This window comes from Lepus europaeus, chromosome 4 (assembly GCF_033115175.1).
Source record: "Lepus europaeus isolate LE1 chromosome 4, mLepTim1.pri, whole genome shotgun sequence".
NCBI classification, from domain to species: Eukaryota; Metazoa; Chordata; class Mammalia; order Lagomorpha; family Leporidae; genus Lepus; species Lepus europaeus.
In genome coordinates, this window is record NC_084830.1 from 147,250,911 (window position 1) to 147,272,569 (window position 21,659).

The 21,659-nt window shown below is 39.6% G+C and overlaps 1 protein-coding gene across 2 annotated transcripts in view; it reads left to right on the plus strand.

Moving 5' to 3' along the window:
- Positions 1-21,659, plus strand: part of FNIP1 (folliculin interacting protein 1) — a 121,402-nt gene that overhangs the window by 51,050 nt on the left and 48,693 nt on the right. For both annotated transcript variants that reach the window (XM_062189218.1, XM_062189216.1), the window contains exons 3-6: positions 3,708-3,842; positions 14,274-14,374; positions 14,660-14,734; positions 16,908-16,999. In XM_062189218.1, the coding sequence (XP_062045202.1) occupies positions 3,708-3,842; positions 14,274-14,374; positions 14,660-14,734; positions 16,908-16,999 (403 nt within the window). The remainder of the gene's footprint in view (positions 1-3,707; positions 3,843-14,273; positions 14,375-14,659; positions 14,735-16,907; positions 17,000-21,659) is intronic.

Genomic DNA, 21,659 nt, shown 5'->3' on the forward strand with positions numbered 1-21,659 from the left:
ATGGGATGGTATTTCATTATTCTCATTGCTTTTCTGTACTGCTGATGTGTTCTTTCTTCCCTCTCAGTTTTCTTTGCCTTCATACATACACAAAGCATCTTAAAAAAAATTTTTTTTTACATGTCTTAGTTTGAGCTTCTGATTTTTTTTTTTTTTTTCAGTTTTTTTTTTGGACAGGCAGAGTGGACAGTGAGAGAGAGACAGAGAGACAGGTCTTCTTTTGCTGTTGGTTCACCCTCCAATGGCCGCCGCGGCCAGCGCGCTGCGGCCGGCACACCGCGCTGATCCGATGGCAGGAGCCAGGTGCTTCTCCTGGTCTCCCATGGGGTGCAGGGCCCAAGCACTTGGGCCATCCTCCACTGCACTCCCTGGCCACAGCGCACATATGAGAGGCTGGTACTGTTTGGGCAGCGGCTTTACCCGCTGTGCCACAGCTCTGGCCCAGCAACTCATCTTTGACGAAGGAGCTAAAATCAGCCCCTGGAGCAAGGACACTTTCTTCAACAGATGGTGCTGGGAAAACGATCTCCACATGCAGAAGTATGAAATAAGATCCCTACCTTGTACCTTACACAAAAACCCACTCAAAGTGGATGAAAGGCCTAAATCTTTGACCCAGTATCATCAAATTACTGGAGAACATTGGAGAAACTCTGGAAGATATTGGCATAGGCTGAGACTTCTTGGTAGAGACCCCGGAAGCACAGGCGGTCAAAGCCAAAATTGACAACTGGGATGGCAACAAGCTGAGAAGCTTCTGCACTGCAAAAGAAACACCCAGCAAAGTGAAGAGGCAAAGACAGAAGATGAGAATTTATTTGTAAACTATGCAACTGATAAAGAGTTGATATCTAGAATCTATAGAGAGATCAAGAAATTCAACAACAGAACAAGCAATCCAGTTAAGAAACGGGCAAAGGACTTGAACAGGCATTTTTTTTAAGAGAGGAAATCCAAATGGCCAACAAACATTTGATAAAATGTTCAGGATCACTAGCCATCAGGGAAATGCAAATCAGAACCACAGTGAGATTTCACCTCACCTCATTAAGAATGGCTCTCATACAGAAATCAACAAACAACAAATGCTGGCCAGGATGTGGGGAAAATGATGCCCTAATCCAGTGTTGATGGGAATGTAAACTGGTCCAGCCACTGTGGAACAGAGCATAGAGATACCTAAGAAATTTAAAAATAGACCTACCATATGATCCAGCCATTGCACTCCTGGGACTTTACCCTAACCTGAAGAAATCATTATATGAAATAATTATTTGTACTCCCATGTTCATTGCAGCTCAATTCATGTTAGCTGAGGTATGAAATCAACCTAGACATCTATCAACTGATGACTGAATAAAGAAATTATGGTATATACATTGTGGAGTATTACTCAGCTGTAAAAAAAAAATTGAAATCCCTTCTTTTGCAACAAAAGGAATGCAACTGGAAACCATTATACTTAGTGAAATAAGCTAGTCCCAAAAAGACGGTTATCATGTTTTCCCTGGTCTGGGGAAATTAATAGAGTACCTAAAATATAATGTATTGGAGTGAAATGGACATTTTGAGATTTGATGGTTGTTTATAGCCCTTTTCTGTTCTGTTGAGGAATAGTGTTTGTTGAACTGTTTGCTTAGTGTATGGTTATCCTTACGAGTAGTAAGTAAACTGAAAATAGATCTTTGTAAAAACTAAGAGTGGGAATAGGAGAGGGAAGAGGAGAAGGGTTGGAGTGTGAGTGGGAGGGGAGGGTAGAGTGGGAAGTATCTCTGTGTTCCTAAATCTGTGTATATGAAATACATGAGGCCGGCGCCGCAGCTCACTAGGCTAATGCTCTGCCTGCGGTGCCGGCACCCCGAGTTCTAGTCCCGGTTGGGGCGCCGGATTCTGTCCCGTTGCTCCTCTTCCAGGCCAGCTCTCTGCTGTGGCCCAGGAGTACAGTGGAGGATGGCCGAGGTCCTTGGGCCCTGCACCTGCATGGGAGACCAGGAGGAAGCGCCTGGCTTCTGGCTTTGGATCAGCGCAGCGCGCCAGCCATAGCGGCCACTTAGGGGGTGAACCAATGGCAAAGGAAGACCTTTCTCTCTGTCTCTCTCTCTCACTGTCTAACTCTGCCTGTCAAAAAAAAAAAAAAATACATGAAACTGGTATAAGAAGTAAAATAGAAAAAAAAAAATATTTGCGAGGAAGAGTTACCGAGAGAGACAGAGAGATAGAGAGAAAGGTCTTCCATCCACTAGTTCACTCCCCAAATGGCTTCAAAGGCTGGAGCTGGGCTGATCTGAAGCCAGTAGTCAGGAGCTACTTCTGTGTCTCCCACAGGTGTGTAGGGACCCAAGCACTTGGGCCATCTTCCACTGCTTTCCCTGGGTATTGGCAGAGAGCTGGATTGGAAGAGGGGCAGCCAGGATATGAAGCATCACCCATTTGGGATGCTGGTACTGAAGGTGGAAGATTAGCCTACTGGCCCTGAGATTTTATGTTCTTTCTTTTCCAGTATGCAAAACACAAAAATTGAATGGTAATACTTTGTTATTAGAGTAAGTGAATGAGGAAGTGCAATCTCTATGGTTGGTAATCTGGTAGTATTTGCCAAAATTATATGTGTTTACCCTTTGTCCTACCAATTCCACTGTCAATCCCATTAACAGATGACTGGTTAAATATATTTACATAAGGAACACTATGAAATTGGATTAAAAGAATGAGGAAGGTACTTGAAATGGAAAAATTCTCCAGTATATTAGTAGAAAACAAAACAAGAGGAAGGACTGAATTACTTTTTTGTTATAAGAGAAAATTCATATTATACTTACATTTATTAAAAAAACATTGGAAGGATAATTATCAATAAACCTATGTAACAGATGGGCTCTTTGATGTGAAAGGTTAAACCTTTCTCTACCTCTGTCTCTCTGTTACTCTGCCTTTCAAATAAATACATAAATCTTTTTGTAAAAAATTATTTTTGTATTTATTTGAAAAGCAGAGCAGGATGAGGAAAGAGAGAGCCAGGTGAGTGAGTGAGCTTCAACACACTGGTTCAACTCCCTGGATGGCTACAGCAATCATGGCTGGGCCAGGCTGAAGCCAGGAGCCAGGAAAGCCATCTGGGTCTCCTACATGAATGACAGAGATTCAAGCATTTGGACAATCATCCACAGCCTTTTTAGACACAATAGTAGAAATTGGAAGGAGAGCAACTGGGACTTGGCAGTTTGATATGGGATACTGGTGTCACAGACAGTGTCTTGAACTGCTGTCCCACAGTGCTACCAACTAGTCAGTTTTAATTTCTAAGAAGGGAATATATTTATATAACTTGGGTAAATAAAAGGCATTTGAGATCTTCAGTAATTTGTAAGAGCATTATTTGAGACCAAGGAATTTGAAACCTGCTGCACTGCATTTGTCACTATTAATGAAGGTTGTGCCTGCCATGATAATATAGAAAAACTCCCCCAATTTGGTAATGTTGGTGAGAAAAGTAGAATACAATCTCCACAATTATTATTACAGTTATGAGACAAGAAAAGAAAATAGTACTGGAGAAGGTTGAGCAAAATCAAATAGACATTATATTAAAGTTACATTATTTTGAGTTACTTTATCCTTAGTTTTTCCTGGGTTTTTATACTATGGTTAAGTGTGTATGTGGTGAACAGTTTGTTAAAATATGAATGGGAATATTATGTGTGTTTCAGAAACTCTGTAGTGATGCTCAAGTTAAAGTCTTCGGGAAATGTTGCCAGCTGAAACCTGGAGGAGACAGCTCTTCCTCTTTGGATAGTTCTGTGACTTTATCTTCTGATGTCAAAGACCAGTGTCCTAAGTACCAGGTAAGACCATGGACATCATTTATTTACTCATTTCCAAATACTTTTGAGCTCCATCATAGGGATTTGGGATACTGCAGTGGTTAGAAACTATCTTCCTAGAGCTTTCATTATTGCTGTAGAGATAGATTATTAAACAAGTTTTTAAAATTTGATGAATTTTGGGGTAGAAGTAAAGAGCTGTGGGTACAGGTAGCAGAAGATTTTTCTCCATTCATTTCCTAATTCAGATTTATTGGGTTACCAGAATAATTTTTTATTTTATATCCTTTCTAATTACTGAAGTATGAAGATAAATAGAAAATATTAATGCAGTTCAACTGTAGTGTGAAGTTAAAGTATAATTGGAAATACACATAATCAGAAATGCACATGTTTACTTTTCTAAATTTAATGTGACTCGTAAAATACTGAAGTAAGCAACTCAGTAGCTAAATAGGAACTTCTGTATAAATTCGTAACATTTTACTTAAGATCAGTTTTCAGACTAAGCAGATAACTTCTCATGTAAACTTGTGTCATTCAAGTTTGCATGAATCACAAGTATTTCATATTTGTCAGTACCAAAATGAAATCTTAGGCTTTTTGATTATTTGTAATGAGATAATTATATTTTGATGGAAATTAGTCTTTCTCAAGACAACATTTATTTGCAGGACTTCTAAAATTAGTATAGTTTGGACGTTAGAAGGTAACTGGACAGTTCTCTTTGTCTGCTGATTTCTTCTACACACTAGGCACAATACCTTAAATGATTCCTAGTGGTGCTATGCCGTATGGCACCATTATGACTTAGGACATTTTGCAAATTTAGGAAGTTTTTTACTTTGAAAAGCTGTGCAAACTTGACTTTCTTGAATTTATTTTATGGTTAAAAATAAGTTTTAGCAAACTGATAATGACTGAGCAATCTGAAGATGATAGTTTTATACTTAGTTTGTATTAGACTCAAGAAATTTGCTTTTTTTTTTTTTTTTTTTTGATCAAAAAAGGAAGGGTTGAATTATTGTAACATAGTTTACTACATTTGATAAAATTTTAGTTCAGGTAACCAGAATGTTATCTTTGATTTATACATGTTATGTCATTCTAGCACTGAGTATGTGGAAAGACTATTCAAGTAAGGCATTATACAAGGCAGTGATAATAATAGCACTTTCTTAAATACCCTTCATTATGGATTATGTCACATTAAAATACATGACATTCTAGTGATATTCATGTTAACTATTTGGTATATATTAGAGCAAATTATATGGTTTCATATAATTTAAAGTGTGTTTTACTTTTTGAGGATTATGTTCTTTGTAGTAAAATTATGTCTTGATATTTAAATTTATATAGCTTACTTAATATAAGAAATAATTCAGTAAACTAACAGTGGTGTTAGATACATAACAAAAATGAGCTTTGGGGGCTAATGCCATGGTGTAGAGTTAAGCCACCACCTACAGTGCCAGCATCCCATATGAGCCCTGATTCATGTCCCAGCTGTACCACTTCTGGTCCAGTTCCCTCCTAATATACTTGGGAAAGCAGTGGAATATGGCCCAAGTGCTTGGGCTTCTGCACCTACACGGAAGGCCTGGAAGAAGTTCCTGGCTCCTTGCTTTGGTGTTGTGGGTCTCTGTCTCTTCCTCTTTTCTCTCTGTAAGTGTGCCTTTTAGATAAATAAGATAAATCTTTAAAAACAAAATGAGCTTTGAAGGGAAGGCTCTCATTTATCTCATTAGCCAGGAATAATTTAGGTTGCCAAAGTATGAATGACACTATCTTAAAAAAAAAAAAAAAAAAAAAAAGACCTAGAAACCCCAGGAGTGGGCATTTGGCTTAGTGGTTGAGAATACCACTAAGGATGACCACATCTGGTTCATTTCCTGGCTCAGCTTCTGGTTCCAGGTTCCTGCTAATGTGTACCCTGGGAGGCAGCGGGTGATGACTCAAATACTTGGGTCCCTACCACCCACATGGGAGACCTCTGTGGAGTTCTTGGCTCCTGGCTTGGGCTTGGTGCAGCCCTGGCCAGTTCAGGCACTTGGGGAGTGAAAAAGTGAATGGAAGTTAGCTCTTTGTCTCTCTATCTCTTGCTGCCTTTTAAATGAAATAAATTTTTTCTTTAAAAATTTATTTATTTATTTGAAAGAGTTACACAGAGAGAGGCAGAGAGAGATCTTCCATCCACTGGTCTGCTGATTCACTCCCTGACTGGACGCAATGGCCAGAGCTGCACCGATCCAGAGCCAGGAGCTTCCCCCAGGTCTCCCACGTGGGTGCAGAGGCCCAAGGACTTAGGCCATCCTCCACTGCCCTCCCAGGCCACAGTAGAGAGCCGAATTGGAAGTGGAGCAGCTGGGACTTGAACCGGCACCCATATGGGATACTGGCACTGCAGGCGGCAGCTTTACCCACTACGCCACAGTGCCGGCCCTGAAATAAATTTTTAAAATTAAAAATATATATATATTTTAAACACTATCTGATCATTTTAAAAATTATTCTGCTTTGGGCCGGCGCCGTGGCTCACTAGGCTAATCCTCCGCCTTGCGGCGCCGGCACACCGGGTTCTAGTCCCGGTTGGGGCACCGGATTCTGTTCCGGTTGCCCCTCTTCCAGGCCAGCTCTCTGCTGTGGCCAGGGAGTGCAGTGGAGGATGGCCCAAGTGCTTGGGCCCTGCACCCCATGGGAGACCAGGAGAAGCCCCTGGCTCCTGCCATCGGATGAGCGCGGTGCGCCGGCCGCAGCGCGCCAACCGCGGCGGCCATTGGAGGGTGAACCAATGGCAAAAGGAAGACCTTTCTCTCTGTTTCTCTCTCTCACTGTCCGCTCTGCCTGTCAAAAAAAAAAAAAAAATTATTCTGCTTTGCTTCAAAAAAGTTGTTCCTAATGCCAAACCTGTACGCATCAAAATAAAGCTTTGATTTTTTTAAAAAAGATTTATTTATTTATTTGAAAGGCAGAGGCAGAGAGAGAGAGAGAGAGAGAGAGAGGTCTTCTATCCACTGGTTCACTCCCTAGATGATTGCAATGGCCAGAATTGGGCTGATCTGAAGCCAGGACCCTGGAGCTTCTTCTGGATCTCATACTAGGGTACAGGACCCGAGGAGTTGGGCCATCTTCTATTGCTTTCCCAGGCCATAGCAGAGAGCTAGATTGGAAGAGGAGCAGCTGGAACTCGAACCAGTGCCCACATGGGATTCCAGCACGGCAGTTGGCGGCTTTACCCGCTTCACCACAGTGCTGACCCCTAAAGATTTGATCTTAATCAAATCCCAGGAATAGATGAGTTCTTCATATTCGTAACCTAGATAGAACAAATTATTTTTCCTAAATATTAATAACTTTGTGACTTTATTAAAATAAAACAGAGGACAGCTCTGAGAAAGAAAAATACATAAATAAATATGTGTAAAATTAGTATAAAGTTTTACGTAGTAAAATAAATTGATACATGAAGGTTTTTTTTAAAGGAAAGGTGAAAAAGTTTATAATGTTATTTTAACCCCCCAAAATAAGAAGATTCAAGATAGTCAATAAAAGGCAAAAAGAGTTAGAAGAATATTTTATAGACTGGTCAGTGAGTACTAAGTTATAGTTAGTAGAAATAAGTTCTGGTGCTCTATTGCACATTAGTGTCAATATAGATAATGATAATAGACTTTTTTGGAGAAGCTATCAAATAGGATTTTTTTTTGAAATCTTTTATTTAATAAATAGAAATTTTATAGGTACAGATTTTTGGAATGTAGTAGTTCTTCCCCCTATACCCGTCCTCCTCCCCCCCACTACTACCTCTCCCATCTCATTCTTCATTAAGATTCATTTTTAATTATCTTTATATATAAGATCAACTGTATACTAAGTTCTGCACCCACACAGATGCACAAAGTATAAACTTCTGTTTGAAGACTAGTTTTACCATTAATTATCATAGTACAACTCATTAAGAACAAACATCCTACATGGGGAGCAAGTACACAGTGACTCCTGTTGTTGATTTAACAATTGAGACTCTTATTTATGGTGTCAGTGATCACCCGAGGCTCTTATAGGCACCCAAGGCTGTGGAAGCCTTTTGAGTCTACACACTCTGACCTTAATTATACAAGGCCATAATCAAAGTGAAGGTTCTCTCCTCCCTTCAGAGAAAGGTACCTCCTTCTTCGATGTCCCTTCTTTTCACTAGGATCTAACTCATAGAGATCTTTCAAGTAGGGCATTTTTTGCCACAGTGTCTTGCCTTTCCATGCCTGAAATGCTCTCATGGGCTTTTTTAGCCAGATCTGAATGCCTGAAGGGCTGATTCTGAGGCCAGGGTGCTGTTTAGGGCGTTTGTTATTCTGTGAGTCTGCTGTGTGGCCTGCTTCCCATGTTGGGTCATTCTCTCCTTTTTAATTATATCGTTTTTTTTTTTTTTTAAAGATGTATTTATTTTATTTGCAAGTCAGAGTTATACAGAGAGGAGAGGCAGAGAGAGAGAGAGAGAGAGAGAGAGAGAGAGATATCTTCCATCCGATGGTTCACTCCCCAGTTGGCCGCAATGGCTGGAGCTGCACCGATCTGAAGCCAGGAGCCAGGAACTTCTTCCGGGTCTCCCATGTGGGTGCAGGGGCCCCAGGACTTGGGCCATTTTCCACTGCTTTCCCAGACTATAGCAGAGAGCTGGATTGGAAGTGGAGCAGCCAGGTCTCGAACCCGCACCCATATGGGATGCCGGTGCTTCAGGCTAGGGCGTTAACCCACTGTGCCACAACACTGGCCCCTCTATCTATTGTTATTAGAAGACACTTGGTTTTATTTATGTGATCCCCTTAACACTTATTCCTGTCTTTATGATCAGCTATGCACTTAAAATGATCACTTTAACTAGTACAACGGCATTAGTACCTGCCAACTTAATGGGATTTGGGGTCCCATGGCAAGTTAAAATAGGATTTTTAATGTTTTTATCACAAGGAAGTGAATGAAGAGATAGATATGCTTACCCTAATTTGTACGTTATCCAGTATATATGTGTATTGAAATATCACATCATACTCCATAAATATATATCATTTTTATGTGTTTATAAAGAGAATCTCATTATAGAAAGAAGTGATGTGCAGATGTATTTGCTGGCTGTCAGGGGTGCAGTGAGGAGCCTCATCACTTTTTTGTTATCACTCAGATGTTTAAAACATTTTAGTGGGGCTGGCGCTGTGGTACAGAAGGTTGAAGTCCTAGCCTGCAGCGCTGGCATCCCCTATGGGCTCCAGTTTGAGCCCCAGCTGCTCCATTTCTGATCCAGCTCTCTGCTATGGCCTGGGAAAGCAGTAGAAGATGGCCCAAGTCCTTGGGCCCCTGCACTGCATGGGAGACCTGGAAGAAGTTCCTGGAAGAAGTTTCAGATTAGCTCAGCTCTGGACATTGCAGTCATTTGCGGGGTGAACCAGTGGAATGGAGGACCTCTGTCTCTCTCTCTAGCTGTACCTCTTTATGTAACCCTGTCTTTCAAATAAATAAAATAAATCTTTAAAAACAATATGTCCTGATTCTTGATTTTCTATGATGGAGTGGTTTAGTGAAATTTGTCCATAATATTTGAAAGAGTTACAGAGAGAGAGAGAGAGAGAAATAGAGAAAGAACTTCCATCTGCTGTTTTAATCCCCAGATAGCTGCAGGATGAAGCCAGCAGCCAGGAACTTCATCTGATTCTGCCACGTGGGTAGCAGGACCTCAAACACTTGGGCCATATCCTCTGCTTTTCCTAGTCCATTAGCAGAGATTTGGATGGGAAGTGGAATTGAGCCAGTGCCCTTATGGAATGCTGGTGTCACAGGTGGTGACCTCATCCAATACACCATAACACCAGCCCCAGAAATATGTGAATAATCTTTATTTACTATTTTAAATAGATATTTAGGTCATCATCTTCCTTGATTATTTTATTATATAATTGCATTAGTTAGGAATTACCCTGTAATACTCTCTATTTTTTAAAAAACGATTTATTTATTTACTTGAAAGAGTTACACAGAGAGAGATGGAGAGGTGTGTGTGTGGGGGGTCTTCCATCCGCTGGTTCACTCCGCAGTTGGCTGCAACGGCTGAAGCTGCACCGATCGGAAGCCAGGATCCAGGAGTTTCTTCTGAGTCTCCTACGTGAATGCAAGGGCCCAAGGACTTGAGCCATTTTCTATTGCTTCCGCAGGCCACAGCAGAGAGCTGGATAGGAAGTGGAGCATCTGGGACTTTAGCTGGCGCCCATATGGGATGCCAGCACTGCAGGTAGTGGCTTTACCTGCTATGCCACAGCACCAGCTTCCTGTAATATTCTCTTAAAATAGCGGTTTAAACAAATTAGGGATTCTTTCTCTCACATGACAAGTCTGTAGATGTGCCGTCTAGTTGTGATTTAAGGGCTTTCAAGATGCCGTCAGAGACCAGGATTCCATTTTCTTTCTACTTCATCATGGTTAATGTGTACTTGCCTTGTGGTTGTAGTGTGGCCTGTCTGTCTCTAGTGACTTCAGTTTATATATCATTGATCAGACATGTGTCAACTGCATATAACCAGATAATTCTGAAAACTACTTTTCCCATTAGTCTTACTTATGAAGCATAGAAATGAACCCATGTTTCCTATATTTTAGGTGAGACTGTTAAATGCAGGTTTTTTCAGTTGGGCACATCGATGCCCTGAGACAGATTGTACTTGAAAAAAAAAAATCAAAAAACAAAGAATATTAGGAGATATTTTGTAGGAAATCAATGACTTTTGCTATCATATATAAATAGCAATAAGTTTCTAGCTGTTTTTCTGAATCCTCTGAGGACAATTAAAAAATAATGGAAAGCTCTAACTTTAATCAAGAGTTCATTGAAAACACAACCTTCTGATATTTAAAGTATTATTTTTAAATTTAAAAAAACTTTAAAAAGAATACTTCATGTGAGAGATACCCTCTTAAATGTTTAAGTGTGCTATACATTGTTGTTGATGATATGTACAATGTGGTACAACAGATGTCTTCTCTAGAGCTTATTCTGATTGCTTGACTGAAACTTAATGCCCATTGATTGGTAATTCCCAATGTTCTCTCCCCTATCCTCTAGCCCTGGTAACCAACATTCTGTTATTTAATTCTATGAATTTGACTATTTTAGATACGCTTTAAGTGGAATTGTGGAAGTGTTTATCTTTGTGGGACTTGTTTATTTCACTTAGTGTAATATCGTTAAGATTCACCCATATTGTTGCACATTGCAGAATTTTCTTCTTTTTTAAGGCTGGACAACATTGTATTATACACACACAGATAGACCATTTTCTCTATGCATTCATCTGTTGATGTACATTAAAGTTATTTCTATATCTTGTCTGCAGTAAACATGAGAATGCTAGTATCTCTCTGAGGTCCTGATTTAATTCTTTGGGTAAATAAACATGCTAGATCACATGGTAGTTCTACTTTTATTGAGGAATTGCCATGCTGTTTTCTGTGACAGTTAAACCATTTTGCATTCCTGTCAGCAGTGTACAAAGGTCCAGTTTCTCCACATCCTTACTAACACTTGTTTTATTTTTTGATAGCCAGCCTGATAAGTGTGAGATATTTTGATTTGCAGTTCTCTGATACTAATATTGAAAATTACTGTTGTTTATTTATGTGTCTTTGGATAAATGTCTGTTTTACTCACCTGAAACTTTTCAAAATCTGGTTATTGTTATTTTTTTTGCTGTAGTGTTGTAGGAGTTTGTTGTATATTTTTGGGATTAACCCCATATTGGATATGTAGCTCACACATATTTTCTCATGTTCCATAACTTGTCTGCTCTCCCTCTCAGCAGTTTCCTTTGATGTATAAAAGTGTTTTCATTTGAGGTAGTCCCACTTCTCTATTTTTGTTTTCTGTGCTTTTGATATCATGTTTATGAGATCATTGCCAAAATCATGAATCTTTTGTCCTATTTCTTCTTTTAGGAGTTTTATACTGTCAAGTCTTATATTTAAGTCTTTAATCCATGTTGAGTTGATTTTTGATATGGTGTAAGGGTCCACTTTCATTCTTTTACATGTGGATGTTCAGTTTTCTTACCTTTCATTAAATAGATTCTCTCCCCCTCCCCTACTGTCTATTTTATTTGAAAGTTGAAGTTACAGAGTGAAAGAGAGAGAGAGAGAGAGAGAATCTTCCATCTGCTGGTTCACTCCTGAAATGGCTGCAGTGGCCAGGGTTGGGCAGGCCCAAGCCAGGGGCCAGGGATTTCATCCTAGTTTCCCACATGAGTACCAGGGGCCCAAGTACTCTGGCTGTCTTCCAGTGTTTTCCCAGGCACATTAAATGGGAGCTGGATCAGAAGTGGAGCAATCAGGACTGGAATTGGCACCCATATAGGATGCCAGTACTGCAGACGGTGACTTTAGCCGCTGCGCCACAGCCCTGGCCCTGGCCCCTACATTGTGTGTTCTTAGCATCCTTGTTGAAAGTCAGTTGATCATATATGTGTGAATTCAGTTCTGGGCTCTTTGTTCTGTTCCATTGGTCTGTATGTGTGTCTTTATGTCAGTACCATATGTTTTTTTTTTTTTTGTTAAACTTTTATTTAATGAATATAAATTTCCAAAGTATAGCTTATGGGTTACAATGGCTTCCCCCCTCCCATAGCTTCCCTCCCGCCCGCAACCCTCCCCTTTCCCGCTCCCTTTCCCCTTCCATTCATGTAAAGATTCATTTTCAATTCTCTTTGTATACAGAAGATCAGTTTAGTATATATTAGGTAAAGATTTCAACATTTTGCCCATATAGCAACATCAAGTGAAAAAACTACCATTGGATTACTAATTATAGCATTAAATAGCAATGTACAGCACATTAAAGACAGAGATCCTACATAATTTTTTTTTTCAAATTAATTAATTTTCTATGCCATTTCCATTTTAACACCAGGTTGTTTTTTTTTTTTTTTCATTTCCAATTCTCTTTATATACAGAAGATCACTTCAGTATATAATTAGAAAAGACCTCATCAGTCAGTACCATATGTTTTGAATATAGTAGCTTTGTGATGTATTTTGAAATTGAGAAGTGCGAATATTAATTTGTACTTTCCAAGGGTTGGTTTGGGTATTTGTGGTCTTTTGTGGGCCTGTAAGAATTTTAAGAGATTTTTCTAATTTTGTAAAAATGACCCTGGGATTTTGAAGAACAATACATGGAATCTGTAGATCTTAAATAAGTCTTTTTTCCAATACAAAAAAGATACAAATTGCCTCATTTGTGGATGCCTCTTTTGCACAATAGTAATAGTCAGAATTATTCTTGTGTGGATTACATTTACTGTTTGCCCTGAAGAAATATTGCATATGTATAAGACTTGGTTAAGAATGTTCATATGACTGGCAGGCACTGTGGCATAGTATATCAAACCACTGCTTGGGACCCTCACATCCTGTATTGGAGTGCCTGGGTTAGATTTCTGCCTCTGATCAGCTTCCTGCTAATGTAGACCACTGGGGACAGTGATGATGGTTGAAGTATTTGGTTTCCTGCCACCGATCTGGGAGACCCAGATGGAGTTGCTGGCTTCTGGCTTTGGCCGGACCCAGCTGTGGCTGTTGGGCCATTTGAGGAGTGAACTAGAGGATGGAAGGTATCTCTCCCTCCCTCCCTCCTTCCCTCCCTTCCTCTCTCTCTCTTTTCTCTCTCCCACCTTCTCATCCCTCCCTGTCTCCCTCTCTCCTTCTTAATTGCTTTGCCTTTCAAATAATAAATAAATAAATAAATAAATAAACTTAAAGAAAAAAGAATGTTCCTTTCAATGTCAGTGGTAATAGCCTGGAAGTGACTTTAGTATTCATCAGTATGGGGAAGTGGTCTGATAAGCCATGCTATTCTCATACAGTAAAATATTGTGTAGTTTTTTTTTAATAAATATATTTTTAAAGATTTATTTATTTGAAAAGCAAAGATAGAGAGAGAGAGAGAGAGAGAGAGAGATCTTCTACCCGCTGATTCACTTCCCAAATGGCCACAACAGCCAGGACAGGGCCATGCCAAAGCCAGGAGCCAGGAGCTTCAGCTGGGTCCCCCAGCGTTGGTACAGGGGCCCAACTACTTGGGCCCTTTTCTGCTGCTTTCCTAGGCTGATTATCAGGGAGCTGGATCCTAAGCAGAGCAGCCAGGACTCCAGCCGATGTCCATATGGGATGAGGCTCCACAGGCTTGACTGCCATAGTGCTGGCCCCCTACTGTGTAGTTTTTAAAAGGAATTTGTCTAATAATGGTGTTAGACCTACAAGGCTTTGTAAATTGAAGAAAATCAAGTTACAAACAGCATGTACAACATGGAATTAAAACTCAAAGTAGAATATAACAATTTTTGATAAATATATATTTGAAGAGTCATGGATTTTAAATTCTGAAAATTCATTAATGCTATGGTTATTGTTCAGGGTTCTCGGTGCTCTTCTGATGCTAACATGCTTGGAGAGATGATGTTTGGCTCAGTAGCAATGAGCTACAAAGGGTCTACCTTAAAAATTCATCAGATCCGGTAAGTTTTCTGATTTTTTTTTTTTTAAATGAAGCTATTTGTGGATATTCAGGGTTTTGGTTTTGTTTTGTTTTTTGAAGAGGAGACAATTTCATGTGATCGTCACCCAGTTTGAACAAGTTATATACTCAGTTTTTGATGTTCTCTAGTTTTAATTCTACCTTATGGCTCTTGTGTCTGTGCTCTGAAATTTCTGTGACTTACACTGTTTCATTTATAATAAATCTCAAAAGGTCATTGGGTTGTAGTTTTGATCTCTGTGTAACCTTCTCTTTTTCTTCATAGTTCCCCTCCACAGCTGATGCTCAGTAAGGTTTTTACTGCTCGCACTGGCAGCAGTATCTGTGGAAGTCTCAATACGTAAGTGCTTATGGATGGTGGGGGGAACAAACTATTTTAAGATTGCTAAGTATGAAAATAACAAACTGCTTTCAGGATTGTCGCACAAATTTAGCTTTTCTGCCCTGCCTTAAGTTTGAAAGTTTATAGAGGCAAGAGTGCATCCTCATTTGAGTTTAGTTGTAAAACAGGAGATGTTGTTTCTATTTCTTTAATTTGCTGGAAGATAGATCTATAATGAAAATGTTGATTGTTTCCATCTTAGCTTAACATTGCCAATTTTTAGTTTCATAGCTCTGTGCTCAGTATCTGTAGGGATATTCTCTTCAGCTTTCAGCTTCTCTGCACAGTTAGCCCTGAAGACAGAAACAGTGTAGATCAGCCATGTGGGTATTACACGTAATATTTAGTTTAATGGCCACAGTGGTCTTACAGGTTGTTAATGCCAGAGTTTGAATAGCAAGACTGAAATAAGTGTAGACATGTATCAGGATCATGAAGCCTGTGCCACAGTCTAACACATGAAGTACGAGGGTTAGGATTAGGTGGTGGTAGACCCCACAGTTGAATTCTGCAGTTGGCATGTTAGAAGTGGATTCACTAGCTAGTCAGCTGTCCCCATCAGAGGGGTAACCTGAGTTTTCCAGAAGCACGGGGCGACAAGGAGACTGCTTAAGATACATTCTTTTGAGTCCCCACTAATTGTTAGTACCTTAGAAAGAACTTCTGTTCTGAGGAGCTTTACTAGCTAAATTTATAACACCTGTAACTCTTTTCTTTTAGGAAGGAAACAAAGGAGGATGTGTTCTTTAATTATTGTGGATACTTGGGAGCCAGTGTCTGTTCTGGCACAGCAGGCTAAGCTGCCGCTTGAGATGCCAGCATCCCATGGGGGAGTGATGGTTGAGCCCTGGCTTTGTTGATTTTCATTTTAGTTCACTGTTAATGTGCCTGGGAGGGCATTGGAGGATGGCCCAAGTACTTGAGCCCCTGCCACGCACATGGGAGACCAGGACGAAATTCCTGGCTCCTGATTCCTGGCTTTCACCTGGCCCAGACCTTGCTCTTGCAGCCATTTGGGGAGTGAATCAGCAGATGGGAGACTTCTGACTGCTTCCTCTGTCTCTGTTACTCTTAAAAAAAATTGCAGACACTTGACATATCTTGATGATAAAAATACTGATTTTTAAAAGTTTTATACAAAAGCAGAAACTAAAGACCCTGGGTTGGCATCTCTTTTTTCAGCTTTTTCATCTCAGTTTCTTCATCTTTCCTGAAACTTTTTTTTCCTCAAGATTATTTATTTGAAAGGCAGAGTCACAGAGAGAAAGGGAAAGACAGAGAAAGAGGTCTTCCATCTGCTGGTTCACTCCCCAAATGGCTGCAAGAGCAAGATCTGCTCCAAATCAAAGCCAGGAACCAGGAGCCAGGCACTCTATCCTGGTCTCCCACATGGGTGGCAGCGGCCTGTTCTGCTGCTTTCCCAGGCACACTAGCTAGAAGCTGGATTGAAAGTGGAGGAATCAGGACTTGAACTGGCACTTATATGGAATGCTGCCATTGCATGCTGTGGCTCAACATTGAGAGGACCAAAGCTGGGAACTGGAAATTCAGTCTTGGTCTCCCATGTGGGTAGCATGAACTCACTGACTTGAGCCATCACTTCTCTATAGGCCATTTTTAACATATGGTCTAAAGGTAGTTTTTAGATATTTGGATGATAATGATGGTGAACATGTCCTCACCCCCCCCCCCCCCCCATTTATATTTAAAAAATATTTTCAGGTCCAAAATATAAGGGAAAGCCTTGATTGTAGTTTAACTCATGATTAGCAACTTTTTTATCTGTAAAGGGCAAGATAATAAACATTTTTGACTTTATGACCCAGTGGTCTATTAGAGTTCCTCAACCCTGGCACTGTAGCAGTAAAGCAACAAAAAACAATATATTGCATGAATGGGAATGGCTGTGTTCCAGTAATTTTTTTTCACTCAGAGATAGCAGATTGATAATTTGCCAAGCCCTGATTTAAATGCTTAGTTATCATTAATAATTGTTATCATTCATTGTTTGTAGTACTAATACGGCAATGTAAAACTTAAGTGTTTTGCACTTAAAATTTCATTGAGTTGTACAAAGGATTGCCATTGAAAACATAAAATGAATGTAGAATTTTTTTTCCCCTCTCCATAGGCTGCAAGACAGTCTTGAATTCATCAATCAGGACAATAATACATTAAAGGCTGATAATAACACAGTTATTAATGGACTACTAGGAAATATAGGTAAATAGTATTTTGACTTTTATAAGTTTAAAAATGTTAACAGTTTAGTAAGTTTTGAAGTTATTTCATAATGATGTACATCTAGTGGTATGAGACCAAAGAATTTCAAATGCTATAAGTGGAAAAGGCATTCAAATTGAAAGTATGTATAATAGTTGCATTAGTTGGAAAACATTTTTCATATATTAGGACGTAATACTTTGTATCTGAAAAAATGCTAAAGATATGTCTAATTTGTCTGGGTTGTTTTTTGGTACTGTTTTTATTTTTTTTTTAAGATTTATTTATTTTATTTGAAGGGCAGAGTTACAGAAAGTGAGGGGGAGAGAGAGAGCTTCCATCCTCTGGTTCACTCCCCAAATGACCACAATGGCCAGGCCAAAGCCAGAAGCTTTTTTGAGTCTCCCACATGAGTGCAGGAGCCCATCCGTTTGGGCCATCCTTTGCTGCTATCCCTGGATTGGAAGTGGAGCATCTGGGAATCAAACTGGTGCCCACATGGGCTGTGCTGGCATTGCAGGTGGCGGCTTAGCCTGGTATGCTATGGTGCCAGCCCTGGTTTTGTTTTTAAATTTGTTGTATCTTTAAAAGGTACTGTCACTGATATGAAAAACCCCTTACTGGTATTCTTTAAATATTTCTAAAGAAAACTCATAATACACCATCTTTCTCTCTTCCCTAAAAATAAAAGTCATTTTAAGTGGTGCTCATTTTTTAACCAGTAATTCAGATGAACAATTATGAAAATTTGGTGTTTCTTAAAAGATTTTCTAGAATGTCACCTTATTTAATAATTTGGTGAGCTGATTAGTGTTATTTGAGTTCAACATTTTTAATTGAAAAACTGTTTCTAGAATTTCTTTCCTTTGTCTAGAAAAACTGGACCAAATTGCTGCTAACTGTATTTGCAGTGCATGAATAGATGTAGTAGCTCAAGGGATGGACAGCAGTTAGGATAGTATGAATATTTCTCTCATTCCTTGTTTAGTAAGAAATTTTATTTTTATAAAGATTCATTCATTCATTCATTCATTCAAAAGCCAGAGTTACAGAGAGAGGAGTAGAGGCAGCTGGTTCACTCCCCACATGGCCAGAATGGCCAGGGCTGGTCCACACCGAAGCCAGGAGCCAAGAGTTCATCTGGGTCTCCCACATGAGTGCAGGGTCCCAAGCACTTGGGCCATCTGCTGCTGCTTTCCCAGGTGCATCAGCAGGGAGCTACATCAGAAGTGGAGCAGCTGGGACCCAAACCAGTGCCCATATGGGATGCTGGCATTATAGGCGGCAGGTTAACCCACTACACCACCACACCAGCCCTAAGAACTTTTCTTTATAATTAATTTTAATAAATATTTATTAGTTGTACATATTAGTAGGAAACAGTTTTTCTTCTGACTTGAACAGTATAATATTCCAGTTATTTTATATAATTGATGTTTATTCAAATGAGCAACCGTTCATTAAGCACCTAATGTGGGCGGTCTTTGTGTTAGGCACATACTTAACGTGTGTTTTATAGAAAAATAGAAGTTCCATCTTAACTCGCTTGATTAATTCATTGATTTTAGTAGAGTGAAAATATGACAAAGAAGTAACTGAATCATATTTCTTTATAATTTGACAGTTTAAACTTCACAGAGCCTATTAAAAGCAGTTCATTTTAATAATACAAATCTATTATCACTTATAAATTATACTGCAGAGCCGTGATGGGGAACTTTTTTTCTGCCAATGGTCGTTTAGATATTTATAACATTTATTCTTGGGCCTTACGGAATTATCAACTGTAAAATTAGCCTGCTGTAGATTTATTGCATTTTCCGTCCTGCCTGCAGTTCCTTTGGCAGGACCAGACAAAATGATTATGTGAACCTTATGCAGCCTGTGGGCTGGATGTTCCCCATCCCTGCTATAGAGACTAAACATAATCATCCTTTTGATATAGTAGAAAGATAATCAGTTTACGTTTGAGTTTAAATAATGCGCATTTACTTGCAAACTCTTAAGTGTGAATCAAGGGTATTTGAAACCCAGTTCTTTAACTTTTCAGTTATTCAGTCATTGAGTATTGCAGAGTACCTGTAGTATTCCATGTGCTCTGCTGGCCCTAAGTATTCAGAAGTGACTCATATGCGGTTTTGCCTCAGTGGATTTAAAGTTAGAGCGAGTCAGAAAAATAACAGAAGAATTACATTACTGTATTTTTACTACAGTTAATATTTACTGTGTACTTACTGTAGTATAGTGTAGTAAATTCTTTTTTAAAAATTATATCCTTATTTCTTTTTTTTTTAAAGATTTATTTATTTATTTGAAAGAGTTACAGAGAGGTAGAGACAGAGAGAGAGGTCTTCCATTTGCTGGTTCACTCCCCAGATGGCCGCAACGGCTGGAGCTGCGCCAATCCGAAGCCAGGAGCCAGGAGCTTCTTCTGGGTCTCCCATGTAGGTGCAGGGGCCCAAGGACTTGGGCCATCTTTTACTGCTTTCCAAGGCCATAGCAGAGAGCTGGATTGGAAGAGGAACAGCCTGGACTAGAACCACTGGCCATATGGGATCCTGGCACTTCATGCCAGGGTATTAACCCACTGCTCCACAGCGCTGGCCCTATGTAGTAAATTCTTTAATGGAGTTAAAAGCAAGGTGTTATGAAAATGAAGAGAAGCACCTATTTTAGTCCTGGAGAGCGTTCCTTGAGGACATGATGCCTAAGCTTGAAGGATTACATAGAGCTGGTAGAAAGGCATCACAGATTATGAAGAGAATGTGAATAAATTAATGCGGATGGCACACAGAGTAGGAGTAAAGGAAATAAAAAGAAACGAAGAATTAATTGAGCAAGAGTGAGATCACAAGGGACACTGTAAGTTACACTCAGGAATTTGAATTTGTTCTTTGTGCGTTGGGTTCCTATGACGATATGCTAGTTTGGGTCTTCCACCTGTTACTTTTTGTTTTTTTCTCCACCTGTTTTATTTTTTTAAACATATAACAGTACAGTATTAAATATGCAAGGATTTTGTTAGAGGAAATGACTGAAAGAAAATGACGAGGGAGCTGGGAAGGGCTGGGAGATGAGTGGGACCCTAAGGGGAAGAGAGAAGGATAAAGGTTGGGTGAAACTGGCTCAGCTTGCTGTCTAGTCAAAGGAAAGTCTGTTGGAAAGTCTTTGAGTCAAGCTGGCTGTCAGAAGTTTCCTGTGTCTGCCCAAAATGGACCTGCCTTATTACTTACTGTGTTTAGTCATCAGCCAGAGAAGTGTATGAGCTATGAGCTATGTGGCCCTTGCACAAATGTGTCAGTGGTTTCCTGAACATGATGGCATGAGTTCTTAGTTAAAAAAAAAAAAAAAAAAAAAGCTCCTTGAGAGTGGAGATGTTCAAGGTGCATTCTAAGGCTACCAGAGAGTGGTTTTCAGAATATCATCAGATCAGATTTGTTTGTGCTAAAGAATATTCTGACTGCAGTAGGAATGATTCAAGTAAGCAAGCGAGAATGAGAGAAAATCCATATTAGAAGACTGCTTATGGTAGTTCAAGTGACATATAATGGTGGCCTAGAGTAAGGATGTGTTAGTGAGGATAGAGAATTGTTAAGAAATAGTGAACTGGAGTAAGTAATTAGATAGGGGAGGTAAGAGAAGAGGAATCAAGGACGGTACTTTGCTACTTGGTTGTATAATTGCATGGAGACTGGTGCTATTCACTGATGATCAGAATAGATTTTAGAATTATGACTTGAGGTTTAGGCATGGTGAATTGGAAGTGTTGGTGGTATATTCAAGTGAAGGTATTCATTATAGGTGTATTTTAATAAAAGCTGTTGTAACTTAAAAACTCATGATGTAGTTTTCTCACTTGCGTAAAGTCAAAAAGGTTGATTCTTATTGATGAATAGTTTTTCTCCTGTCTTTTCTTTGGGTTCTGCCATCTTAGCATGTGGTATCTAAGGTTGTGCTCCGCTGCATCAAACCAATGGAATGAGATCGCGTCTGAGAAAAGGCATGTCCCCTTCATAACCACATCAGCCTGAAAGTGATATAGGTCACTATTGTTCATATTCCCTTGGTGATAAGTAATCACACCTACCTTAGGGGATTTAAAAAACACAGTCCCTGCCTAGACTCCTGTTTCCCAGAAACTACTTCATATTATTGAAGGGGCAGCATAGCACTTTGTTGGAAAGTTGGCTTCATCTGCCATGGATTTCAGAATCATTAGTGCACACATGGTAATTGAAAGCATAAGAATAGATGAGATGAGCTGGGAAATGTAAAGAATGAGAAGAAAAGATTGTTGAAGATGGAGCCCTGAGAGTATAGATTCATAGAAGGGTTAGGAGAAGAAAATCACACATAGACTAACAAGAACTGTAAAGTGTTTATAGGAACAGGGTGGGGGGGTGGAGAAACAATTTACAGTATATGTACAGTAGTCTCTCCTTTATCCATGGGGCTAAGACTCTCATTGAATGCCTGAAATGATAGATTATTACGGAACCCTATATGAACATCATTTCTTCCAGTATGTATATACCCATGATAATTTTTTTTTTTTGACAGGCAGAGTTAGACAGTGAGAGAGACAGAGAGAAAGGTCTTCCTTCCGTTGGTTCACCCCCAAAATGGCTGTTATGGCCAGCGCGCTGCGCCAGTCCGAAAC